Source organism: Kogia breviceps, chromosome 2 (genome assembly GCF_026419965.1).
Source record: "Kogia breviceps isolate mKogBre1 chromosome 2, mKogBre1 haplotype 1, whole genome shotgun sequence".
Lineage (NCBI taxonomy): Eukaryota > Metazoa > Chordata > Mammalia > Artiodactyla > Physeteridae > Kogia > Kogia breviceps.
In genome coordinates this window covers 79,101,637-79,128,461 of record NC_081311.1, presented here as the reverse complement: position 1 = coordinate 79,128,461, position 26,825 = coordinate 79,101,637, and the positions used below count along the sequence as shown (strand labels likewise).

General features: G+C 43.9%; 2 protein-coding genes across 9 annotated transcripts in view; one reads left to right on the top strand and one right to left on the bottom strand.

Annotated features, from left to right (window-relative positions):
- The window catches only part of LGALS8 (galectin 8), a 30,232-nt gene extending 26,466 nt beyond the window's left edge, over positions 1–3,766 (top strand). For all 6 annotated transcript variants that reach the window (XM_067025673.1, XM_067025671.1, XM_067025672.1 and 3 more), the window contains one exon: positions 2,551–3,766. In XM_067025673.1, the coding sequence (XP_066881774.1) occupies positions 2,551–2,700 (150 nt within the window). In that variant the 3' untranslated portion in view covers positions 2,701–3,766. The remainder of the gene's footprint in view (positions 1–2,550) is intronic.
- HEATR1 (HEAT repeat containing 1) overlaps positions 1–26,825 on the bottom strand; it is a 70,788-nt gene that overhangs the window by 16,808 nt on the left and 27,155 nt on the right. For 2 of the 3 annotated variants that reach the window (XM_059054604.2, XM_067025668.1), the window contains 23 exons: positions 26,104–26,346; positions 25,714–25,845; positions 24,707–24,810; positions 24,392–24,535; positions 23,400–23,518; positions 23,183–23,304; positions 21,501–21,629; positions 19,797–20,027; positions 18,890–19,016; positions 17,092–17,252; positions 14,514–14,560; positions 14,285–14,408; positions 13,552–13,692; positions 12,747–13,036; positions 11,918–12,068; positions 10,574–10,732; positions 10,289–10,423; positions 10,065–10,169; positions 9,809–9,977; positions 9,170–9,324; positions 8,308–8,466; positions 6,534–6,642; positions 4,377–5,601 (listed from right to left, as the gene is read on the bottom strand). In XM_059054604.2, the coding sequence (XP_058910587.1) occupies positions 5,513–5,601; positions 6,534–6,642; positions 8,308–8,466; positions 9,170–9,324; positions 9,809–9,977; positions 10,065–10,169; positions 10,289–10,423; positions 10,574–10,732; positions 11,918–12,068; positions 12,747–13,036; positions 13,552–13,692; positions 14,285–14,408; positions 14,514–14,560; positions 17,092–17,252; positions 18,890–19,016; positions 19,797–20,027; positions 21,501–21,629; positions 23,183–23,304; positions 23,400–23,518; positions 24,392–24,535; positions 24,707–24,810; positions 25,714–25,845; positions 26,104–26,346 (3,345 nt within the window). In that variant the 3' untranslated portion in view covers positions 4,377–5,512. Of the gene's footprint in view, positions 1–4,376; positions 5,602–6,533; positions 6,643–8,307; positions 8,467–9,169; positions 9,325–9,808; positions 9,978–10,064; positions 10,170–10,288; positions 10,424–10,573; positions 10,733–11,917; positions 12,069–12,746; positions 13,037–13,551; positions 13,693–14,284; positions 14,409–14,513; positions 14,561–17,091; positions 17,253–18,889; positions 19,017–19,796; positions 20,028–21,500; positions 21,630–23,182; positions 23,305–23,399; positions 23,519–24,391; positions 24,536–24,706; positions 24,811–25,713; positions 25,846–26,103; positions 26,347–26,825 lie in introns of those variants that run through there. The other variant, XM_067025667.1, reaches the window with a different exon arrangement.

Below are 26,825 nucleotides of genomic sequence, written 5' to 3'. Positions count from 1 at the left end.
TTTTGTTTATTTGGAGATTGTATTTTGAATGCCGTCTTTTATAACACAGATAATGAGCATAAACGGCCAAGCCAGTCGAGTGCCGCGTTATTTGCATTGGAATTATCTGACATTTGTTTTCATGATGACAGTGTCTGTGTAGCCCCATATTAGTTAATAGGAATTTTAACAGGAACCTTGTCTCAGAGCGGGAGTAGCGCGTTTAATCCTAAGTGAACGTGAGGACGTAGGAGCCGCGAGACTGCCGGCCTTATCCGTCATCTCGGTGACCCACAGCTTAGGTGGCAGTACTCTCTTCCAGGCAGTCTGTTTGTATATATTCAAAGAAAGACATATTTCGACCACCGGGGCTTGAAGGCATGTAGTCCTGAGCCCCCAAAGATGCGAATGTTCGAACACAGCCTCTCCCCGGATGTGGATGCCGCGTGGCTGGCTGGGTGCCCTCACCAGCTTACGTGCCTCACTGCTCACGTGGTCATTCAGGGTCACTGATTTCGGTCGTGCTCTGGACTGTTGGCGCTCGCAAGACTCCTCAGAGTTGTTAGAGGCGTGAACGTCGGGCTGAATAGAAGGTGGTGACTTGGCATTGATATTTATTCACACGTTCCTGCCTAACGCAGTGCCCTGGTTTGGGGAGTGGCAGACAGGAGCACGCTCATCACAGGTTCCCTGGAGGTGCTGGGCACTCGTTTGGGATTCAGAAGGAGGTGGGGGCCGAAGGTAATCTGGGTTTTCCAGATTCCGGGGGTGATGCAGACGAGTTGCTGGAGGCGGGCAGGGCGGCAGCCGGGGTGTGAGGGTGACGTGGGTTCACCGGAGGCAGACGTGGCTGCTCCAGCAGGAAGCTGATGCTTGTGGTTGGTGACTGGGAACTCGTGACTTGCTTTTTGACCTCTTTGAGCCCCAAGTTTGGTTGGGACTACTGTACTAAAATAAAAGAGGAAAATACCACATTCTCTTAAATAATCTTCTCCTTTTGTTAGTTTTCTACTTCAGGAAGAATAGTTGTCCTCATGTTGGATCATGGTCAGTTTTTTGGTAGTGATAGCTTTTTTTCCAATAGCTTTAAACTCCTGCCTTTTTAAATAGGCTTTCATTGAGATTCTCAGATCTTTCCAGTAAAGCCATTGCTTTTGCTTTTCTGTTCCGTGGCATTTCATATTCACTTGCTAGTTCCAGTTTAAATTAATCATTTAAAAAATATCTTTCGGTTTTGTAATTTCGTCTGTGAGCTCTTTATCAAACTCATGTTCTTAGGGGCTGTTCAGGCGGTCGAGGGATCTCGGTGCTCCATGTCTGCATGTATGTACTTTTCTTTTCTCTTTGCTTTGCAACAGTGCTGGCTCTGCACTTGCTCTGACTTAGTCTAGAGAACTCTTTTCCCACTGCATCCGTCTAATGCCAGTTGGCTTTCCCTTCTGAGCACGAGGCTGTGTGTTTTGTGTTCTCCTGAGATTTTGTTAAATGTCCATCACCAAAGGTCCCTTCCACCTGGTTGAAACCGGGGTTTCCGCCATTGTTGTGGGCATATAATCCCCGGTTCTCTGTATGGCCCTGCCGCCTTCATCTGTGTCAGTTATTGCTGTTATCCATGGAATTTCCCCCTCTTTCTGATCTCCCCCAGCAGCCATTTCCACTAGTCCCAGCAAAAGAAAAAAGACGCTCCGCTGGCTGCTCTGCCGCCAGCCGCAAAGATCTGGATCCGGACCCAGATTCTGTGCCTCAGTCTGGCCTTGGCGGACGGAGGCGGGGGTGCCGGGAGAGCACAGTGTGGGTTCACCCAGCTGGCCTGTGCAGTGCGGCTGGGAAACAGATGGTAGTCAGTGGCCAGACTGGCGTGGGGAACATGGGAGCAGAAGTCAGAGGGTTAGGTGTACGAGCAATTTAAAAGGATAGCAGTTAACTCAGAAGGGCTAACACCAGTGAGGACTCTGAACTGAATCTCTGCCAAAACTCATAGGTTCACAGAACACTAAGCTTTGAAGAGCTCTGGAGAAACAGACAAGATGTGCTGAGCTGGGATGGGAATCAGGGTCACCAAGCAGCTCTGCAATCCCTAGCAAGTGCCCTAAACTTGTGAGATTCCATATTGTCAGAGTTGCCCAAGACCCTAGCGTTTGAGGCAGTGAAGTGAGAAGCCAAGCCCCTTCGTTCCCAGCCTGTGGCGGAACCAGCTCTTCTGGGAACGAGTGTCACGGTCAGACATTTTCTCCTTCCCAAGTGTGGGCGAGGAGGGCGGCTTGCCACTTGCCCGGGAGCACGGGGCAGGAGAAGGCGCGTGCCGAGGAGAGGACAGGACAGGAAGCCAGCAGGCCCTGGGGACAGTGTGAGGGTCCAGGCACATGAGAGGCACTTCTGGAGTGGGACAAGGCAGAAAGTGCCACTACAGATACATGTTAGTCAGATCCTGGAGGCCCCAGCGGGGAGTCGGCGGTGGCAGGCTGGGAGAGGGAAACCAAACGGTTTGCTTTTTTGACATGCCGTTCGCGTGCGGGAGACGAACGCTGAAGCCCAGGGGCACCACTAATGTTGTGTATACTTTCCTTCCAGATGATAATTTATTGTGATGTTAGAGAATTCAAGGTTGCAGTAAATGGCGTACACAGCTTGGAGTACAGACACAGATTCAAAGACCTGAGTCATATCGACACGCTGGAGATCAATGGCGATATCCACTTACTGGAAGTAAGGAGCTGGTAGCTGACAGGTGTGATACAAAAACTGAAATACAGAGGACTTCTGGAACACTGTCCTTGTTAAAATGCATCTTACTCATGATATGGTTTATATATGTTGTTAAAATGGGCTGAAGTCCTACTGGGTGTCCTCAGTCCATGTCACGCAGTGAGGCTTTGTCAAACAAAATAGCCATTATTAACAGGCCTTTCTCTCTCTTCTGCACCCTGGCCGCCTCTTTTTTAAACCTACTTCACCTTCAATAAGTGTTTATTAAGAGCCTGCTGTAACACAGTAGGCACCCTGCATGGAGCGCTTGTCTTTTGCCAGCACTGTGCTGGGAGCTGGGAGGACACAGTGGGGCACGTACGTCCCCTGTTCTGTTCAGCTCAGAACCTTCCGTGCTTTGCCACTGTGCCATTGTCTCTCCTCCATGCACTACAGAAACTCTCCAGGCACCGAAAAGAATTACTCTATTCGATCGCCCAAGGACACTAAATTTATAGGCGACACCACTCCTCCCCCAGTGCTGCCCTCATACCCAGTGTGTGATTGTATCCCATAACTGAGAAGATTGATGTTGGCCTACATCTGGCGATTTTCTTTAGCATAATACCTAGCTCTTCTAGCTGTAAGCATTACCAAATAATTATCATTATGAGATCTGAACACAGCACAAGATAGAGGCAAAACGAACAAAAACCAAATGGTGCTGAAAGTAACTTGATGTCAGTATCCAGGCCACTGATCTTCTGCATTAGTAAATGCTTATTTTAGAATATTGGAATTTAGAGTGAGTCAGAGGTCTTCTCTGCACATACTCTATAGAAAGTTTAAGGTAGATGAGAGATGGATTCAATTTGTAAAATGTTTGCGGGTAACAAAGCAATGCCAAGATTAGACTTAATGACTGATTACATAACGGGCCCTATCAGAAAGTAAAACACACCAGCAGAGGCCAGTGAAGTAGAGAGAGGCGGTGTGTGTCTGCTGCTTGTCCGCACGCAGACCAGCATCATCGTTAGTGACTGAGATCAAAACGCTGTTCTCCCTTCAGTGATTAAAATCAAACCTGTATCAGCAAGTTAAACTGTTGTTGCATTTCTGTAATTTTTTTCTGTTATTCTTTGAAGCGAGTTGGCAGAAGTTCTTTGTAGAATTCTTACAGGTCAGATCTTGTCAGGGAGTTTCAAAGCCTTGGGAGTGGGGAGGTAAAAAGCTAGATCAGTCAGATAATTTTATATTAAATCGCTGGGCTGAATTCTGCCAGGATTTGGGAATATTTTCATAACAGCTTTTGGTTAGGTATTATTTGTATCCCTATAGTGGAAAAAATACTATTACCAGTCTTACTTTTAAAAAGTACTCAGTGTAGAAACTTCTAGCACTTAATTCTTTTCCACCTTTTCATATTATTTATTATGCTCAGTCTTGCCAAGCTAAAACAGACAAGCACTGGTGGAGGAGAGGATGTTGGGAAAGCTGTAGAAGGCAAGAAGGGTCTAAGATCCCCCAAGGTTTTTTTCCCTCTGGAAAAGAACATCAGAGGGCCTGGCAGATGGTGGAAACTGTGGACCACTTAGGAAAAAAGAAAAGCCCACTTACCTTGTTTCCTGTAAGTCTTAAACATAGTTCGTTTTCATTTTATGTGGATGATACTAAGACCATTTCTTTGATAGAATAAATACAAAATCTTAAGATTTTTTTGAAAAGAAGCTATTAGCATTTATTAATGAATCCTGTTGAGATGTTTCATAACGAGAAATATGCATTCCTAGCAAGTTCCGTCTCCAAACTGCAATCAGCCTTTTGCTTGTCACAATTCCACACTAAGTTTCTGTATTAAATTAGATCAAGGGCTTTCAGACATGATTTGAACACCTATGGAACAGTGCTTAGATGCCTTACATTTTAAAAAGGCATAAATAAATAAATAAAATGCCTTAAGCAAAATAAAGGCAGATTTGTTTACTTTTATTTGCGCCCTCACTTTGCAGCTTCACCGTGACATAGTATAGAGATTAGAGAACTTCAAAGCTTTGAAAAAAATCCGTTGTTTACTTTATTCCTCATAAAAGTAAACCTTGGTTAACCACCAATAGAAATGTGAGCATTTCTAACCCTGAAGGGGCTCCTCCTCACCACCTGGTGTTTCTGAGCCCTCGTTATCTGTGGGAGCAGTCAGGTGTGGCTCTTTTATAAACAGCCTACTGCCTACACTACACCCCCATGCCCCCCAAAAGACTGAAGGATAAAGGAGAGACGATCATAGTCCAGAGTGGAAAATGCATTCCAGAACTGCTCCCCTCCATGAGCACATGCAAAAATTAAGACTGAGGTGTCATCTACCCAAAATGAAAAGTAAAAGTCCAAATGGCTTTACAGTTGAAAGCATTCTTGTTGGGTGCTGAATAACTCATTTTCTTCAAGTAAAGAGCTGCTTTGAGTGAAATCTCTGGCACGGATACCACGTACAAAAGATAGTCCTTCACCAGGAAAGTTAAGGCTTTACAGTCTACATGGGGGTTAGCTTTGGGTGCAAAAATTAATCATGTATGTAATGGTAATAACATCACTCAGAAAAGACCATAATTGATGGTCTTAATTAAACGAACAGCAGTCTGTATAAAAATACCATGTATCATTTACTCTTTTTGTATATTCTGTACAACTGCCAGGAGAGGCTTATGTGGTAGCACAAACCAGGTGGGAATTTTGTAAAGAAGTCCAAGTAGGTGTTACGACACCAAAAGTAATATGGTCCTAAACACCCAAAATAAAAATATGAAAAATAAGTCTGACCTCTGGACAGTATGAAATACCAGAAACCAAGGTTTTAGAAGTAGCTCTGGAGCGGCTCCCCCAGGATCGTTTCCAACTGCTGAACAGTCTTCTGGCACTGACGCTCCACCTCTTCACATTCATCTACAAACAAGATCAAAATGAGTCAGTCTTCCTGCCCGTTCTCCGAGCCTGGCTCTTCACATCTCGCATTGGCTGGCCGTCAGTTAGCACTGAGGCGGAAGCCATCCTGGAAACCCCTCTTCTGCCTTCTTCCTTCCTGCCTTCGTTCCCTTCTTTCGGTCTGGGACTTGGGAAGCAGAATAAGACAGACCCCAAAAGAGTGGTGCACAAGTGAAAATTCCAGATGCCTAGCGATGCACGGCCCCTCTCCGGAGGGAGGAGACAAAGGTGCAGGCACCCGGTTTTGGGTCAGCAGTGAATCGCTAACGTGAAGTCATCTGTGTGCTCGCCTCCCTCACCCCGCTTGTGAGCTGCACTGTTGTTTCTAGGGCTGCATGGTGGTGGCACAGTGCTCGCTCTGCCGCTTCCAGAACTGCACAAACCTGGACTTAAACCCCAGTTCCACCTGTCACACATTTTTATCAGCTAGATTACTTAATCTCTTAAAGCCTCTAGTTTTTTCCTTTATAAAAGGGGGATAACGACATATGCCTCGGGAGGATTAACGACATCATTCACATAGAGCACAGAGCAAGTGCTGGTCATTAACAGGCAGCCACCCCATTGCAGCCACAGCAGCACTGGATGTTTTGGTATAATAACCCTATATCAGTGGACCAAAATATTCAATCATAGACATGCACGAGGTTAAAGAAAAACAATATTATAGTCTGCACTGTCAGCAAAAAATACAAAAGTAAAGATAGATTATGCTATAAACAAATCTCAAATGACAATGAGGCGGTCCCTGCACCCCCCTCAAACCAGGAGCTCGGCCTCTGCACAGAGGGCTGGGAACACGAGCTCGTCACAGGCTATCCAAACGCGCGTTCTCATTGGGCACATTCCCACAGAAGTTCACTCCAACTATTTCTTAATAGTTTGGGAATTACCTTCCATCAATTCAGCTAAGAAAGGAATGGATTCTGGTAACAAGACGATATAATTCTCTCTTAGTTTTTCAGCCAGTGCCAGCACTGTAATCAGAGCAGCAAATCGAACCTGAAAGGGATAAAAAGGTGAAGAATAATTTAAAAAGGAAAAAACTAGTATTCTTGTATTACTTTATGATCTAACTTGAGATGAGCTCCGAATTTTAAACTGTTACCTCGCGTGAGTTTATTTCACTTTCTGGCCAGCTTTCATCTTGGAATACCAGTTTGTTTAACAATTCAGGATCCATCTATAATACAGGCAACCTTATAAATCAGTGCTTTTCAATCTGTGTTCTAGAACTATAAGCCTTTCATGTGAATGTCTTTTTAATAACACTTTTCTTAAAACAAACCAGTAAAAAATGCCAGCTGCAAATTCAAGTGTGTCATCAAACATGACTGCACTGGAGCCGCCAGCTGGCCTGGCCGCTGGTGATGCTGACCTGGCAGGACCGCGTCCCCGGCCACTGCAGCCAGGACTCCCATCCTTGGGACCCTGACTGGAGTCACCGTGCGGTTTTGTGAGGGGCCAGGCGCCGGCTCTGGCCGCACCCTCACCTCAGCCTGACTAAAAAACACACTCATTGTGTCATAAGTGTCTTAGTTTTGGAACTTAACAAAAAAGACTGGAGTGCTGCTCACATGACTTGTCTACGACCAGGAATGCAACCAGGTGTTAGTGATTCACTTTGAAACAAAAGCTATGTTAGTCTTCTTTCTGCTTTTGGGTAATTCTGGTGAAGAATATTTGGATAGAGCAAAGTGAGTTGTTGAAAAAACGTTTGTTACTGCCTATGTTCAATCAGGATTTTCTTGATATTGTACAATCAAAACAACATATTACAAAACAACAAATTTAATGCTGCAACTCTGGAAGATCCTACAGTTTAAAATTTGGGGGTTCCCATCCATACATCTGTGAAGAAGAATTAGCATAAGAAGAAGAAAAATATATTTTGTTACATTTTATTTCCAGGATCTTTCAAGCCAATCTAGAAAAAGAAAACATTGGGCACTTTGATCCTTTCATGTGTAAAAAGGAAACTGAACTAGAAAATACTAAAGTAATAAAAACATTCATCAGAAAAAAAATAAAATATAAAATACAATAAAATTTGGGGGTTCATCGAAACAGCCTCATTGTTTTCATTACTTCCTAATAAAGAAATGCTGTGAATTTCAACTAATAAATTTATTTGAAAAATTCTGCTTCAGTCTGTTTTATCCACTGAGGTTCTAGTGTGATAATTAGCTTGAGGAATGGTAATTCATTGCTAGAACTGTTTGAAAACTTCCAAACTTTCGCTCATCCCCTGCCCCACGTTAATGGGCATCAACTGCTAGCCCTTACGGTGCGTTACTCCACCAAGTCCTAAGCCTGAGATCGATACACAACAGGGATGATACTTTGTAGCTCAAAGGAATGTTCTGTAGACAAAGCATGCTGTCTCTGGGAGCACACTATTTAAAGGGTGCATAAGAAACATAAGGAATTGAAGTCTTTTCAACATTTAAAAGTGTGAAGTATTTTAGTGCTCGTGTCTAGCACACCATGGGGGTGCGGGAGGACTGCCATTATTTATAAATGGCCTGTAAGTGAAAACCAAGTTTCTCAGGCCCAGCCTTCTGCCTGACACAGCCGAACCCTGGTGCTAGAAGACACGCAGCAGTGCAGACCGGTGAGGCCCCAGGGAGAGCGCACAGCATCCCTGCTGGCACTGCGGCTCCTAACCTTGGGTGAGGAGTCCCTCGTCTTCAGCAGGATCTGGTAGTTCAGTGGTTTCCAAAGCGAGTCGTCTGCCATGGCCACTGAGAACTGAGCAAGGCACGGGATCAGGTGCGTGGTCACCCTCTCCTGGAATTTCTCTTCTCCTCCAAGCCTGTTTTCCAGCTGTTAACAGTGAGACAAGGACTGAGCAACGGGCCTCACTGCTGTTTGAGAAAATGCTCATTGTATATAGTACTTTACTACCCTTCCTGATATCAGCAGGCTCAAAAACCAAGGTGCTATTTAGTCTCAAAAACCAGGTACTGTTTGCTCTCTCTCTCTGTCTCTCTCTGTCTCTCTCTCTGTCTCTCTGTCTGTCTCTCTCTCTGTCTCTCTGTTTCTCTCTCTCTCTCTCTCTCTCTCTCTCTCTCTCTCGAGAGAGAGAGAGAGAGAGAGAGAGAGAGAGAGAGAGACAGAGAGAGAGAGAGAGAGAGAGAGACAGAGAGAGAGAACAAATTTACTACCTTATAAGAACTCAAATGGAATCACAGCCTTAGCATCATCCCTTTCCCCCTGCAGAACCTCTGAGAGGAGGGCAGCCAGACCCTGACACATTCTCAATGAGCCCAGTTTTTAAGAATTAAAAAGTAATACACCCTACATCATATCTCTTATTTGAAAAAATTTAAAGTAAAACTTGGTAAATGCCACTACAAAGATAAGTTATTAATATATCCATGAAAAATGAGCAATCAATTTGGAAATAAAAATTTCATGAAAAGGAAAAAAACACCAGCGAACTGTGATTCTGGTTGATATAAACCCTGCAGGCATGTAACACTGATGGCTTCCTTATCTTTTAACAGAAGATGATTCCACTGGTTACCTGATCCACCAGAGGCATCATCAAGGCTTCTGCTCTCTCTCTACTTAGAAAATGCTGGGTGTCAAAGAGGAAGATTTTATATAAACAGTTCAGAATAAACTGCAGTAGCAAGCAGCACTTTTCAGGGTCACTTTCAGAGTCAAAAAACACTTCATCTGGAGATAGGGGAGAGAAAAAATGGAAACCAAAACAACAAAGAAAAGCTGAATTTCACAATTTAATCTCCAATGTTTAACTTCAAATCACTATTAACAGAACTATAACCAGAAGGTTTTTTTCTAAAATGATCTAGAAATCACAATCAGGATGAAGGCAGAGCACAAATTAAATGGACAGTCTCTCGGTCAAGTGATTTGTTCTTTCAGAGTTGTTAAGATTCTTGGTTATTAAGATTGCTTAGTTTGGTAAGTGGACTGCTTATTAGCATTAAAGAATAAACCAATCTTAATGTTTTAGAGTTACTTCCAATAACACAGCCCATTTATTCTTCCTCCCAACTGAGTCAGTTAATTAATAACATGCTAAAACACTTCAGTGTCTGACAACTGACTATAAAGAATTCACCTTCCTTATACTCACTGTATCTCGCATAAGGTGCACAGAGCAAGCGTGCCAACTGACCTGGAGTCAGCTACCTACCTGTTTTGGAGACGTTCACCTGGTTCAAGGTGTCGGCGAAAGGCTTCACTAAGTGGCCAGCAAACAGGGTAAAAAGCCCTTTCAGTTTTTCAGCAGTGCAATCTGCCAAGTTGTAAAATGTCAACAGTCTGTCCTTTGGGGCATCCTCTGTTTTAGCCCAATCAAACAGCTAAAAAGACAAAGTAGCATTAGTTTCTTCTTCAGATCTTGTAACTGATAACGTGAGTAAAAGGAGAAGTAGAGGAAAAGAGCTCACCTTGAAGAACAGGGGTCTGAATGTGACCTCAGAAAGTTTTACAACCATGGCCATGAGACAGTCAATGATGTAATTTTCCGTTTTTCCAATTTCCTCCAGATCATTCTGAGAATAGAAGAGCTGATTTATGAGCCAGAGTAGTGACATGTAGCCCTAACTTTGGCAAGTACAACAGGTCTGAGTCAGAAGTTCAGGATGGGGGATTGGGGGAGAAACACGCCTACCTCAGAGTGCTGGGCGCGGAAGTCCAGGGCCTCCAGGAAGAACGCGGTGAGCTGGGGCTGCTGGGAGGCGAGCTCCTCCTTCCTCATCACCCCAATGTGCTCGCGCAAGATGCTCATAAATGGGCCCATGAGATTCTGAAAACGCAGTCAAGAGACATATGCCAATTGTTAATATTCCTCTAGCTCATTAATGCATTTATAATGGAATTAAACCACCATATTCTTATTTAAGCGAAAATCTAAACACCTCCCTCCTCCGAAGTCTAACACCCAGTACGGTCTAACCTTCCAGTTCTTCTCGATCTGCCTGTACGTCTTCTTGACGGCTGGCAGGAACACTCGGGGTGACAGCGAGGTGGCCAGCGTCTTTTTAAGGGACGTGAGGTGGACAGGAGCCTGGGAGGCAGAAGCTAGTTCACTAGTGATTTTCTCCAAGTGAATCACCTGTACGAATATAACAACAACGATCAAGGCCACCACGGGTCCTCGCCGGAAGCATCTGTCTGCACGCCTACAGAAAGTCCTGGTAAGGATGGAAAAGCCAGGCCCAACGCTGGTGACTGGGAAAGCTCAGCACACTCAGCATCAACACAGATCCCTTTTCATGCCAACCCCGAATGTTAAAATAAATAAAAATAAATATTTATTTGTAGTATTTAATATAAATTAAATAGATAAAAATGGACAGATGCCTCTTTCCAAGAGGGAGTCAGGGATGCAGGCAGATGGTGGAAGGCAGGACACAGGGCACTCAGAACGACGATCTTAGAGAACAGGAATCCAGGGACCATGAGGAGAGAGTCACGTTCTCCTTTGCTAAAGACTCTGGAAAGCTCCTCAGATGCAGAGGTCCCTTTCTATAAGAAGTCCACCTTCAAGGCCTGGCTGGAGAGTATGTGAATCGGTTAAGTCATCTGCATCACGGCACTTAAGGCTCCTAACCTCATAAATGGCCAGTGATCAACGCGACAGCATGAGGTGGGGCGGGAGGCCACTCTCAGGCATTTGCATTCTGCTGGAAATGCCACTAGCCTGCTGCCTGGACTGCAACACAGGCATTCCGCTCTGACAGATGCCTTAGGGTTAAGAAACCCTCACATGAGGAACGAAGCGGGCATGCCTGTTTCTACAAGAAGCTCTACCAGACCAAGGCCAAGGAGCTCATGGGGGGAAAAGCAATAAAATACATCCTGCAAAGTCAAAAAAGAGAAGAGCCTCATGACAAAGTGACACCCAGGGGCTTCCCTGGTGGCACAGTGGTTGGGAGTCCACCTGCCGATGCAGGGGACGCGGGTTCGTGCCCCGGTCCGGGAAGATCTCACATGCCGCGGAGCAGCTGGGCCCGTGAGCCATGGCAGCTGAGCCTGCGTGTCCGGAGCCTGTGCTCCGCAATGGGAGAGGCCACAGCAGTGAGAGGCCCGTGTACTGCAAAACAAAAAACAAACAAAAAACCTGATACCCACACCAACGTCACAACTAGAGGGATGATGGCAGTGAAAAAGGGACACATTCACTAAAAACAAGCACCTCTTTCCAGAAATAAGAATCTTCCTGCCAAATGGAGAACGTCAAGCACAAATGATCAAATCTGTAAGCTTTCCCCTTCCCGCCCTGTGGTCACCAGCTCACCTGCAACAAGACACCTTCCAGATAGGGGCTGATGAAGTGCGGCAGGGTCTCAGCCACCTTCTGCAGGGCCACCAGGGCGCTGAGCAGGTAGACCTCGCCCGAGACCAGGTCGCGGGCGCTCCTCATGGCTGTCAGCAACGGTGGCATCAGGCTGGAAAGAAAGGGCACAAGTTTCTTTGAGGAGAACGGAGCAGAAGTCACTCTGAAAAAATCCAAATAACCACGTCCATTACGTCTCTGACGTCCCACAAAACGTCTGCACAGTGTATGTGACTGAGAGCAAGAGCTCTCCCAGCGCCCACAGTACTGACGCAGCATCACCTTAGATAACACCACCGCCTTGCAGTTTAACGCTTGCTGTGTGTTGGGCAAAAAAGCCCTGCACGCACTGCCCCACGGGCATCCTGTGAGGTTGGTGCTGCCTCGGTTTGTAGACAGCAAAGCTCTAACAGGCTGCGTAACCCCGGCAAGCTGGCGAGGCTGCACGCTGGCAAACACCAGAGCCAACGAGGGAGCCAGGAGCAGCCACTTCTGGTGCGGCCAGCACCTGGCAGCTGTGGCCCAACCGGCTGGGCCCCTCTACGAAGCAGTGTTGCCACCTACTGCTTCCGAGGAACGCTGGTCAAAGGGGAGCAAAAACTGGGGGACAGTACACGTCAGGTAAACGAGAATGTTATTATTTTCCTGTCTGAAGAAAGGGTCACTTCTCTAACAAATCTCATTTTATGAAACTTCTACTGACAGTCGGGAAAAAGTCACTAAGGTTTTATTTTCCAGCTGATAGCAGAAACCTCGTGCAGGGGTCTTGTGTCCGGTCCCCTCGACATACCTGGGGAGCTGAGGGATGGCCAGGGCTTCCAGCGTGGAGACCACCTCGGCCACACACAGCAGGGCGCCGCCCAGGACGTTCTTCTCCTCCTTTGTTCCTAGAGCAATCAGCCTCACGGCAGAGTTCAGCACAGGGACAAAAGGCTCTGGATTTTCTGCACCAAAATTCTTGCATAAAAGCTTCAAGGTGTATAAAGCTGTCTGTCTGTTTATTGGTTGTTCCTCTAATGTCTTTCTTTTATGCTTCACCATGGCCACAAGGACTGGGACCAGTTCCAAGAAATGGTAAACCTGAAAAAGACAGCCAAACTTACCAAATAATTAAAGCTGCAAACAAAATGCTAGTCCTTTTCTCCACTTTTACTGCTTGAGACTGCCTAAATGGAGATCAGACCAAGACGTCCTACGCCACACGATTAAACACAAACGACCTCTTTCTCCATCTGCTTTATTTACCGATAAATGGACGCATGTGCCTGCGACCCATTCTGTATTTATATAAAGCACCCTACCCGTGTGGAGTGAAAGAGGATTAGAATCGTGCTAAAGTTAAGGCAACATATGGTCCGTATTAAGCAAGAATACTGGTAGGGTGCAATTCCACTCTAAGAGCTCTTATAACACGTATATACGTGGCTCCTATCAGAATTAGCATCACGTTTTAAACACACACACGCATCACAGCATTGTATCTGGATTATAATATACTTATTTAAATTGTACCACTGGAGAAACCTCAAGCAGTTAAAAGCAGCTCTGATAAAGCAAAGAATGGGAACTGGGTCTGTAGCACGGCCTTCACTTACAATTTTCTTCTTCCAGGAGGTTTTCCGCTGTAGTTTGTTGTTCAAAAGATCCAAAGCTTTCCGGCGAGCAGAGGGCAGTGGGCTCTCCAGCAGCCCTCTGATCACAGGGATGAAGGTTTCTGCGGGCAGCAAGGCATTGACCTACACAGCAGTTTTACGTTTAACAGAAAAGGAAAATAAAAAATGCAAAAGGGACGATGACTCATTTCAGACAGACCTCCATTCGCGGCCCCCCAGGTGCGAGGCCTGGTCACTCACTATCCAGTTGTCACACTAACCTCTTAGGGAGGCGTTACTCACCACACTTACCAAACAAACAGCAGCAAAAGGACGCTCATGCTGCGTGAGCTGCTCAAGGCCATGGCGCTAAGCAATTCAGCTAGATCTCACACAGTGCTCTTGGCCAGTGATTTTACTGCTGAACTAGAAACTCCACTGAACAGGTATCTTTTATTCCACTTGAATAAAGTGAACATTATATAGCAGGACATGAATCAATATTTAAAGCATGATATTTATTGAGGCACACGTTCTCACAATTGGTAGGGAAACAACTGTTTTCCAGATAAAATGATCTCCAGTCATCAAGAGATTCTTTTCCAAGAAAAATCTGGGCTGCTTTCTGTTAAGCTATTGCTAAGTTTACTCTTCAAGTAAAACTTCCTGTTAAATAACTTTATGATGACACAGAACAGCAACAAAACACAGAAGACAGGGAGATATAAACACCCACCTTGTCCAGCATGTCATAAGCTTTACTGAGGAGCGCTCGCCAAAACTTCCCAGTGAGCTTGTCTGCGTTTCTCTCCATGGACTGTGCTACAGCATTAATGTAGCCAAGAACCATTTCTAGCAACCTGAAACACAGGAGACTCATAAGAGAGTCTGGTGTACTATTCTTTCAGCTTTTTGATTAGAAGTTTGAAATTATTTCCAAATACAAATTTTAAAAAGTAACATACCTCTGTTCAAGGCCTGTCAACACCTGAGGACCGCCACTTTCAACTACCTAATTTTTAAAGAAGGCGTCATTAGAACAATATGACAGCCGATGATGAAAAATCATTTGAAGTGCAATGAAACATCGGACACCGACCAACTCACTCCCCAGTGTTTTCTGACATTACAATATAATCAGGTCCAGATCACCCCTGTCATACTGTAAAAACTCCATTTCCCTTAATTTAATTAGTCTTTTCACTTATTTTGATTACATTCTATAGATATTCATACTATCTGTAAAGTACTACAGAGATTAAGAAAAATACAGCAAACGATTAACACCTATTAGCTTTCTGAAATGCTACTCTTTCGTTAGCCCGTATCTAATTTTTAAGATATTAAACTTAAGGATACAGCTGTAGTCCCCTCTGTATCGTCCCCTAATCCCAATCTCCTTCCACCCCAAGCCCCACGAACTTGAATCTGTGGCTGAATGTTATCAGAGTGCGTATCAGCCGGCAGCATGCTTTCTTGACTGTATTAGATTTTTGAGGTCTATCTGTGGTAACTCATGTTGTTCTAGTTCACTCGTTTTAACTGCACACAGTACTCCTCTCCATGTGCCACGACTTATTTATTCATTCACCTCTCTTGGTAGATATTTAGTTTTATGGCCTTTTTTTCCCCCCTTCAGTAACAGTGCTAAAAAAGAACTTTTCTCCTTGAGCGCCGAGGCAAGTTTTCGTAGAGACAGGGGACGGCTAGGTAGCAGGGCTGGGCACCTGCACTTTGAATGGACGCTGCCCCGCACTTTCTTGAGGGGCTGTGCCTCCTGCTACCCCTCACTGTACAAAAATGACCGTGTCCCCCCAGCCTTGCCACTTCTCGCATTAACAACTTTAAACTTCCTGCTCGTTTGATAACATCGTGGTGGTATCCTCTATAGTCCGAGTTTTCCTTCTTACTAGGGAGGTGGTTTTGTCACGTTGGCCATTAGTGATTCCTCTTCAACGAATTCATATTCTTTGCCAGTTGTTCTGACAGAAACGGATGCAATACCCTTCTTTTAGTCCATGGCTTTCTTTTCATTTTGTTTATGGTGGCTCCTGGTTGAAGTTCTTAAGAAATTCTTTTCCACCCTCCAGTTACAATGATGTTTTTCCCTTGGTTTTCTTCTCAAAGTGCTAAGTACTTCTTTTCACACTGAAGTTCTTAATCCACCTAAGACTGTCTTTTGTTTATACATGAGATCAGTCTTTCTTCCCCCCACTTGGAAAACAAACCGTGCCAGCTCTAGTTCTTGGGCATTTTTCTCTCCCCACTGCCACGTGGTGCTGCCAGCCATGGAGCACGTTTCTTACATCGCATGGGTGTGTCTGTCTGATGTCCAGTCACACTGGTCCACCCACGTGCTTGGGAAGCACCCCATCCTCGGCAAGCCTGCCTGACACAGAGCAATGTCTACACTGATCACTCTCAAGTGAGCTTGCTGAGCTAATTACCAGTTCTACAAGTTCATCAATGCTCTTTTTTTCTGATTCTTACACTTCATTTCTTTTGCTGAGCAGGAACAGTGACAGAGGGCACCTTTGTTCCAGACTTTAACAGGCACATGACTGTGTCTCATCGTGAAGTGTGCTGTAAACCACACGCTTCTGGCGGACGTCTTTATCAGGCTGAGGAGTTGTGTCCATCTCACAATGGTGAGGATTATTTTTCTGAAATCACGAATAAGCACTGGACTCACTAAACTCCTTCTCCACGTACTTCAGTGGTCATAGGTTTCCCCCGGATCTGTCCGTGCATTGTAACAGAAACAACGCAGATCTGCGAACGCTCAGCCATTCTTACGTTCCTGGCCATGACCCTGGGTCCTCCTTTCTGTTCCTTTATTTCTGCATGTTGTTTCTGTATTTCCTTCTCTCTCTCTCTCTCTAGTTTAAAGTTTAGCACACAAACAGAAAGGTGCACGCATCATGTGCGTGGAGCTCACTGTATCTGCGTAAAGAAACAGCATGTTATCAGCGCCTCAGAATCCCTCCCCTACTTGACCCTGCCCTTTCCTCCTTCCCAAAGATAGACACTGTCGTTACTTCTAAAACCCCAGGTGTGTTTTGCCCGTTTCTGAACTTCATACAACCGGAATCACAGGACGCGTTCCTCCGTGTCTGCCTTCTCTCCTTCGACGTTATGCTGAAGAGAGTCACCAGGTGGCTGTGTGTCACCGAGGTTCACCCACGTCCAGCTATGACGAGACGCTCCGTCCACTCCACTGATGACAGACACCTGGGCTGTGGCCAGTTCTGGGCACCATGAACGATGCTACCACGAATATTCTTGTCGATGTCTTTTGGTGCACGTGTCGACACACTTGTGCGGGTGTATACCACTTGAGAACAGAACTGCTGAGCCACAGGGTTTACATATACACTGTCTTAGCGGATCACACTCAATGGCTGTTCATATTGAGGTGAAGAGCACTGTCTGTTTCTATTACAGGCAGGCCTCACGTTTTCACGAGAAACTTGCCAAGCTGTCTTTACTAGCCTAAAACACAGCTCCTTCAGAAAAAGCAAACACATTTAAAGAACATCTCACCTTTCTGATAAAATTATTGGAAGCCAGGAGCTGGGACATGAAGGACACTGACAAAAATTTAAAATGCCGCAGTTGCTTGCTAGTGTGAGCATCTATGTTAAAAACCTGTAGCATTTCTTCTTGTGATTCGCTCTTGTAAGATACTGATATGGGAAGGGTTTCTGAAAAAGAGCAACAAAACAAGTGACCTCACTCATCTTCGACCTGATTCTTTGGTATATAGATACAGACATAATGAGCACGGTAAGTGCATACAATTTTTAGAGAGAAATGTGTTACTCTGTTATACACACAATATACAATATGTATATTACTATACATATGCATGTGTATATATTATTTGTTATACCCAGTTTTTCCTCTTCTAAACCAGTGAAAGATAGGAGTGTATTTACCAAGAAAGTACCCAAAAAGCCCTGAGAATAGAGTAGGTAAGACAAAACCAACCAAACAAAAAACAAGGTAACTGAGACAAACAAATAGAAGACGAAGATACTGCAAAAGGGGTCTAAACTGGCTCCATGCCCCATTTCCGAAGCTGCAGAGACATCTACTTTGACGGCTCACAACAGACTAAAGGAGGGTCATCCCCTGCCTTCAACATTTAACTCTAAAAGCTGCAGATGTCTGTCCTAAAACTCTGTAGAATCCCACATTCAAATGTATCAAATATGAAAGGGGTTGGGGTGCCACGGCTGGGGGTCCGTGGTGGGCCACTTAAAAACCACCGTCCTAGAGAGTGACTCAGAATGAAGGTTTCGTCCTAAGCACGTCACCACACGCAGCTCACCGGCGCCTCCTAGCTCTGTCCATCCCAGAACCGGCCAAGCAGGGCGGACAGGTAAACGGCCAATCACCAGACAGACAACAGTCCCTGCGGAGTCTTCAGACCCTTCTTTCTAATGTACCTCACTGTTTCGTTTCTTTTTTTTTTTTTTTTTGCGGTACACGGGCCTCTCACTGTTGTGGCCTCTTCTGTTGCCGAGCGAAGGCTCCAGACACGCAGGCTCCGGACACGCAGGCTCAGCGGCCGTGGCTCACAGGCCCAGCCGCTCAGTGGCATGTGGGATCCTCCCGGACCGGGACATGAACCCGCGTCCCCTGTATCGGCAGGCAGACTCTCAACCACTGCGCCACCAGGGAAGCCCCCTGTTTTGCTCCAAAGGGCAGAGAACTAAGAACAGTCAACACGTCAGCCCTTTCTTAAGCCAAACTCATTGGTGTTGGAATTAGTGGAATTTTCTTCAAGACCCCTACGTGGTAACATTTTCATATTTAGTTACCACTGCTGTGATACCTGTTTTGTTTTCCTTCTTATAAAGGTCTTCACGGGAACTCCCTGGTGGGCCAGTGGTTAGGACTCTGCGCTTTCACTGCCATGGCCCAGGTTCAATCCCTGGTTGGGGAGCTAAGATCCCTCAAGCCGCACGGAGCAGACAAAAAAAAAAAAAAAAAAAGCTTCACATTTTAATGGGAACCTAAGATATAGCTAATAAGATGCTGCTAACTTGCTGTCACTTTGCCATCAATTCATCCCACACTTGGAACACTCCACAGCGCTAACGTCGGTGCAGAGGCCTGAAAGGCAGTTTGGGAGGAACGGCGAGCGGAAAGCCCACTTACTGTTTTCCATAAACATCTGAGAAGGTAACAACCGTATACTCGAATAAAAATTACTAACTTACTTAAAAAAATCCTTCTAAAGATGCACCATGGGTTCTGAAGACAAGCTGCGTTACCTTCTGCCTCTCTCAAGCTTCCAGATTAAACAGTAATTAACATCGGACTTAACGCGCACCTTCTTTTTCCTCTGGCAGCTTCATTAAGTACTCAAGGATATTCATCAAGCTCTGGATCTGATGCTGGACACTAAATTCACAACAGACTGAAATCCAAAATTCAGTGTCTGCCTCTAAAATAGCATCCTGTGTAGAGGAGAGAAACAGGTCATAAACCGTACCTCTCAAATTTATGTTACTTAGTTAAGTACAAATAAGGGAAACGTTTTAAAAATACTTCTTAGCACACAAAGCCACTCCACGCTGTTCCTTATGGTCACATGTATGACCAGAGGAATCAGGTACTGAGCTTCTTACATGAAAAAGCCAATTTATGAGAATTATGAGGCATAATTCTAGGATAAACTGCATTATGATATCTGGCAGAAATGAACATATTACTTGGAGTAATTAACTTGGAGTAGGTTCTAGATCTATTCCTGGATCCCACGTCTACGAAGCCATTTAAAAACAGCCCTGGATGTGTAGCTTCTGCCCTCATCTCTCTTCAAAACAGGGCTCTTCAAAACTTTCACCTGCATCTCACTGACTTCAGTGACACCGACCCTCCTCCCCTGCCCCCTAAAATGCCTTCCAAACCACGTTCAAGAGACACCGTTTAATTCCTGTACAGCTGTACTCTTTGGGGCTTACTTAAAACACACCCAGCCAGCATGGCAGCAGCCTAGTTTCTTAGAAAAGTCAAGTCACCCTCAGGAGAAGCCCCGTCGCTCCTGAGGGTTTTCAGTGCCTCAGGTTCTGGAAGCAATTTCAAAGAATGCTAGAAACACCTTTAAAAGCCCTTCTGAGCACACACTGTTAAGTAATGCACACTAAGCATCACCAGCCCCACGTTTCAAGTGGAAAGTAACACAAAATCTGTGTGAAACACCACCCGTGTTTTGTCACCGCGCCCTACGCTCTGACCTTTTCTCCGAAGGCAGCCGCCAGCACCGTTTTGGTGACATACTGTTGAAAGAGCAGGAGGAGGAGAACCCAGAGGAACCTCTCTGCGCCCAGCGTGTCAACGAGCTGGACAAGGACAGGCAGGCGCCTGTGCTCGGGCACGTGGGGCAGCGCGTCCACGAACACGTTGATGATCTTGACCACGATATCCTCCACGTTCCTCGTGGCTTCTGCAGAGTCGCCACCATCAGACTGCAGGACAGCAAGCAGGGACAGTGAGTAAGCAGCAAGTAACCCTCCGCGAGACAAGCTATAAGTAGACACAAAAAGGCCTTCAGATGTGCCCTCAAAAAGTTATCAAAGGAACTCTAATAATCAAAGACCACTCGGTAAGTATTCAAGGAGTATAAAGATTATGTCCTCGGCACTCTGTGGCCCTGAGGGGACTACAAAGTGCAAGGCGTGGGCACTTCCCCAAAGGAGATGTATCGTCTCCACGAGCTGCAATACACTTGTGAAAAGGCAACAGGAGGCACTAGACGGCACATGCCAAAGACGGGCCCTGAGAGCAAGGCTGCTCTCGGGCCGTCCTGCATAAGCCAAGCAGGATTTGAGTTGTCCCTCGAGAAGAACGGTTTAATCTGAAAAGCAGAGTGCGGCAAGGCCATCAGCTGGCTCCCTGCTGCTTCCAGAATAAAGTTCAAACCATCTGGCACGGGTGCTCAGAAGACACCAGCCCAATGGATGAAAGGATGAAGGAACAGACACCTGCACAAACGGCTAGCCCGCTGCCCCTACTTCCCCCCGCTTCGGCTCCCCGCATTCCTCGCACACACTGTGCACAGCACCCCCAGGCCAGGGCTGCCTGCCGATTCAGGGGGCAAATCCTATCTCCCCTTCAGACCCATTCAAAGTGCACTTCTTAATAAAGTCTGTGTGGCCATCCTGGCCCACGTGGACCTTCGCTTATCCTGAACTCTTCAGCGTTTATCAAATTCCACTGGCATAGACCATATTAACGCGCGTCGTTGTTTTCCTTTTTATATACGTCTCCTGTAGTGGCTCACTTGCTGGACAGAGAATACCAACCTTACACCAAGATTAAAAGGAGGAGGTGCTGGGTATGGTTGTCGCTGAAATGGTCAACAGCATGAGGAAAGACAGGGACAACAGTGGGGGTAAACAGAAAACGCACGTGGACCGCCATGCCCGTTCACGTTCAAGGCTACTTCTTAGTTGCAAAGTCTTCCCTCCTTGCCGAGACTAGTCTGGCAGAGACCAGGTCTCACTCATCTCTTTGCGTACTGAGCTCTCAAGGGAATGCTTGGTAAATGTTTGTTGGATTGTATGTTAACACATTTGCTCTAAAACTTCCTATTGCATGGACCTACACAGGGGTCTTATCAAACTGACACAATGTCCTGAGATACACAGTAAATGTAAATGCACTTTGTCAGAGGAATATTAAGGCACTTGTATAGTTATACCCTGGCAGTATAGGAGAACCAGCTCGGCATGTTTATAGGTATTTCTGGAAAAGACATTATTTCCAAGATCACTCCTTACCTTCACCACTCTAAAATTTAAGGGGCATAAATACCTGATCATTTCAGAAAGGCTTTTCATGTCATGTATTTACCACTACTTGAATTTCATGCTATGTAAAATCTTAAAAATCTTAAGAACCAGAAAAATAACACCAATGATGGTAGAAAGACAGCTTACCTGCATAAGTGCTGGAATTACCATTTTCACTGTCTTGTTAATAACTTGAAAACTGTAAGTATCATCTAGACGCATCACATTGGCTCCCATAAATGTAAAAATAGACATGATGTTGTGTAGAACTTTATCCTGAAAGAAAACACATTTTTCAATATTTTCCATTTTAAGCACATCAAGTATCAAGATTCATTAAACTCAGCAATAAAAAGAAATAACTCAAATTAAAAATAGGCAAAGGATTTGCAAAGACATTTCTCCACAAATAAACAAACGGTCAATTAGCACATGAAAAGATGATCAACATCAGTTATTAAGAAAATGCAAAATCCAAATCGGAAGACACCACTTCATACCCACTAGGATGACTATAATAAAAAAGACAATAACAGCTGTGAGGGAGTGGGGACATAGAACCCTCAGACACTGCTTGGTGGGTACAAAATGGTACAGATGCTCTGGCAAATAGTCTGACAGTTTCTCAGAAAGTTAAGCTGGCATATGACCCAGCAATTCCACTCCTATTGAAAGTACTGAAAACATGTTCACACAAAATCTCCTATATGAGTGTTCACAGTGGCATAATTGTTAACAGCCAAAAAGGGGAAACAACTTAAATGTCCATCAACTAAAGATAAACAAAATGTGGTATACACGTACAATGGTATATTATCCAGCCATAAAAAGAACACTGATTCAAGCTTCAAAACGGATGAACCTTGGAAACGTTACATACAGTGCAAAACATCAGACACAAAAAAGGCCACGTATTATATGATTCCACTCACAGGAAATGTCTAGGATAGAGAAGGTAGATAAGGGGTGCTGGTGGTAAAGGGAATGGGCAGTGAATGCTAATGCATGCAGGGTTTCTTCCTGGGATTGATGAAAACGTTTAGGAAGTACATAATGGTGATGATTGTACAACTCTGTGAATGAACTAAAACCACTGAATCGTATACTTTAAATGGGTGGCATTTAACTATATATTCATATGGCACATGAACTATATTTCAATAAAAACAAAAGAAAAATATCAATGATTCTTAATTTTTTCTGGATTATCAACCCCTCTGAGAGCTACTGACTCTACACCAAGGGGAAAAAAACTCCATACGCATTAAATCTTGCGTATGATTTTAGTTGATTAAGAGACCCGCTGAAGGTCATGGAGAACCAACTCCAGGTTAAGTACCTCTGACCTAAATCCCCTACATGAAAATAATTTCAAACTCTTCAAAAATTTTTAAATGACATATTTCTATAAGGAACACAATTTCTTTAACTGAGGTACTTTACAATCAAATTAATTTTAACTCACTGGTTGAAAGCTGTGTGAGGATTACCTGAGGATTCACAGGATTTTTTCCAAATAACACTAATACCACCACTTACTGGATAGCTACATGGCACCAAGCACTGTGCTAAGTGCTAACAACAAATTATCCAATCCCATTCTCACGACAGTCCTACGAAGAAGGTGACTATTATTCTCCACTTCACAAAAAGGGGAGCCAAAGCTTAGCAAGATCAGCCACCTTATTGTCTCAGCTATTACAGAGGCAGGGCCAAGAGTCCCATCAGCAGTGTAAGATCCAAAATGTCCACAGAATTCAGAACCGTGCAGGCCTATGCATTTCCACGGAAAAAAATATCTGCGTAAGTCTTAAATCATTAACACTTACAGGAAATATTCCAGCAACAGTACCCAAAAGTAAAAGGGCATGGTGATGGGTCTGAGGCATCTCGGAAACGCGGATGCACTGAACTATCAATTCCACATTGAACTTCTCCTCATCGAGAACATCTACAGGGCGAGAAATAAAAAATCTCTAAGTGGTAGGTACATTCATACTCAGAGTAGACAATCCTTCCCCGCTTTCCTTCCAACAAAGTACACACCTTTTGGTATTTTGCCTCCATCTGGAGAGAGTTTTTGGCAGATGTTAAGCAAACAACTTAGAATTAACTGTTTGGTGTATTCCATACTTCCTTGCTCCGGTGGCAAAGGCTCTAAACACCTTCAGGATGCCCGGAAGAGAAATGATGGGAAATGAAACAGTTGTACAATTTCAGTGCTGCATTAATGGCCACTGTCCAGACACATTAAATAAACATTTAATTTAAAATAAAACATTAACATTAAACACTTAATGTTAATAAAACATTAACATTAAACATCAAGTCTAGAGCCTGTGCTCTAAAGCCCACGAGCCACAACTACTGAGCCCGTGTGCCACAACAACTGAAGCTCACGTGCCTAGAGCCCCTGCTTGCCATATCTACAGAAAGCCTGAGAGCAGCAACAAAGACCAAACGCAGCCAAAAATAAATAAATAAACTTAAAAAAAACACCCCAAAACATCAAGTCTATAAACGTGATTTAAGATTTCTAACCCTGATTCTTCTAGTGCAAGCAGGCGCTTATGTCACATTACCTCTCCCCTCTATTGCACCTTCCATCAACCTATTTTAAATCTCCTTAGAGGACAACCTTGAGAATTACTTTCTTTTTGGACGAGAGCACACATCACCGATGCAATGCATACACTATAGCTATCTAATAACGCACACCTAAAAAATATAGCGGGTGTCACACTATAACCTTAAATACAAGTAATGATGCCCCCGGGGATATGGTGTTGAAAGTGAGGAAGGAAAGTAGGCTGGAGAAAGCACTCATTTATTATGTAATACAGGATGAAGGTTAGTTTTGGGCCCTGGCAACAGGTTCCTATAACCACTCTTTAAATCTTTCAACTATAGTAGTCAACTTGCTCTGTTTTACAGACTAGCTAAGCAAGAAGAAAATGTGAAAAGAGAACGTTAAATAAAATAAGATGGGCAAGAATTAGAATCTCATTCTCTCACAGATCAAAGGCAAGTGTCATTACCTTGAGAGCAGGTTAAAAAGAGTCGGTATCAATATCTGAGGACTTTTGAGTTTCTTTTTGTGCTGCAGTAATTCTAGGATGAGGGTTGCTCTTTGCCAGTAAGAACCTCCAACTTCCTGAACAGATTCTAGATCTTGTGATTTTCTGGGAAACAGACAAGACAAAAAGTTAGAAGAGCAAACACTATCCACGCTAATAAGTAAAAATTACTGTATCCGATTATGCCCGATTGATGGGTATCAAAAAATCACAACGGTTCTGAAACATCCAAGGCCTGGGGGACAATGATGTTCTCACTGCATTCACAGCTCTTACTTCTGCTGCATCTTCTGCCTTCTTGTTTGCTGAATTGTGCCTAAGGACTTAGTTTTATCTGGTGGCTCCAGTTCTATTCTGACTTGTTCAGCATTAACAGAAATCTGGAACGTGAAGGAAGAATGGGTGATGACAGGATTCCATGGGTTAAAATTAGAGCAGTTTACATTGATTCAAACAGATACAATGAACATGTTTCTGTCTGCTTTGTCCCCCCTACAACCCTACAGCCCAGCCCAATCCCCAAATCATTGACAATTTCTTATGTATTCTTTGGGAAATTTTCCATATACCAACAGCTCTATAAAGATTAAACAAGACAGAGAGACAGACACAGACACAGACACAGACACACACACACACACACACACACACACACACACACACTCACAGAGGAGCATATTATACACACTGCTCTGTGCCTTAATTTGTTCCACTTAACTCATCTTAGAAATCTAAGTAGTTATGTTAAAATTCTGAAACTGCAGAATCTGGATACTAAGGCTTTACCACACTATCATCTATTTTTGTGAAAGTATTTTCCTAAAAAAGCACAACAAAGCAAAACACTGAGTAACTAGGTGGTTATTCTGATCCACAGCTAGGTTTCAATATACACATAAACCAATGAGCAGATTCTCAATTCCATTCTGTATGTCATTAAACAGCTATTTAAGTCAAGCAGAATAATCCACGACCCAGCTGAACATGAAGCCACCATTCATCCCTGTTCTTGCATAAGAGGGAGATCTTCCCTAATATGAGTAATATCCAAACTAACATACACCCTATGTGTTCAAAACTATAATTATTTCATACAATAAAAATAATGATGAAGACTTATTAACGTTGATTTTGCACTTCTCTATAACCTCCTGTTCCATGATTCTAGTTAATGGGAACATCTGACTTCCTAAAAGCATTATAAAATGGAGGAAGCTTAAACATTGTATTACTTGGAAGAGAGTCAACATCAATAAACAAATGGCAGGAAGTTTGCAACTTACCCCTTTAAAAACACTGCTAACAGTCTGAGCACAATGTGAGTTTTTACAGTTCACCAATAAATCAAACAATGTGCATAGAAGCTTCTGCTGAACCTTTTCATCTGAAATAGCTGCAAAAAATGGCTTCGTAATCTAGAGGCAGAAAAAAGGCAATTGAGATAAATGAACAAACTTCAACTCCAAACGTGATCTTTCTATCATTCTCTTTTACAATGTGAAATTGGTCTCCATTTTGTCAGTTTGAATGACTCATGTACATGATTCAGTTTTGCAAAATGGGTCAAATATATCATATTCCTTTAAGATATGCCCAGTCTATTTTCTTGAAGTAAAACATTACAGATTTTTGAAAGCCTGAACATGCTTTAGTTTCTGAGAGAAATCACTGACCTTTTCGAGGGCTGTAATCTGAATGGTTGGCATTCCCGTGTAAAGTTCCTTTGTTGTGTGCACAGCTTTTATAAATACATCTAGACTCTTCGGGTCCTTATGTAAAAGGGAAGCTGAATATTCATTATATTTTCCCAGAATGAGGTGCAGAGCAATGACCTCATCTTTCAGGACAACTGTGGGCTCCTTCTGGATCTTTTCTAACAGTTGCTCAATCATAGGCAACAGCTGAGAAAGCACCATCTAAAGTTTGGAAAATTTATTAGTAAATAGTTATCTATACGGATACAAGTTTTTGTTTGCTGTACAAAGATATCCAAAGATATACTGTAAGACTGGAAGCTTAGCCTGGAGAAAAAAAAACAATAAAACCATGACCTCTTAAGGCACAGGGATAGCTATTATCCAACTAAGGCACCCAGGTCCCCTCTGACAGTTCAGTCTGTAACAGTCAAAAGCTCCAAACTCTTTAGAGGTGACAGGAAAAATAATCTGTGAGCATCCTAACACTTTCTGAAAACAGGAAATACAAACTAAAGTTTTGGACTATAAAAATAAATTTTAGTTTTTCTACACTACATTTCCAATGCTGTGTAATTAATATTAATTCAAATTATGTATCTGAAGTCTTTAATAACTCAACCAGGAGTCAGCTAATTATGGCTTGCAGGCCAAGTCCAGAGGACCATCTGTTTTTGTTTATTTTGTTTACCGAAACACAG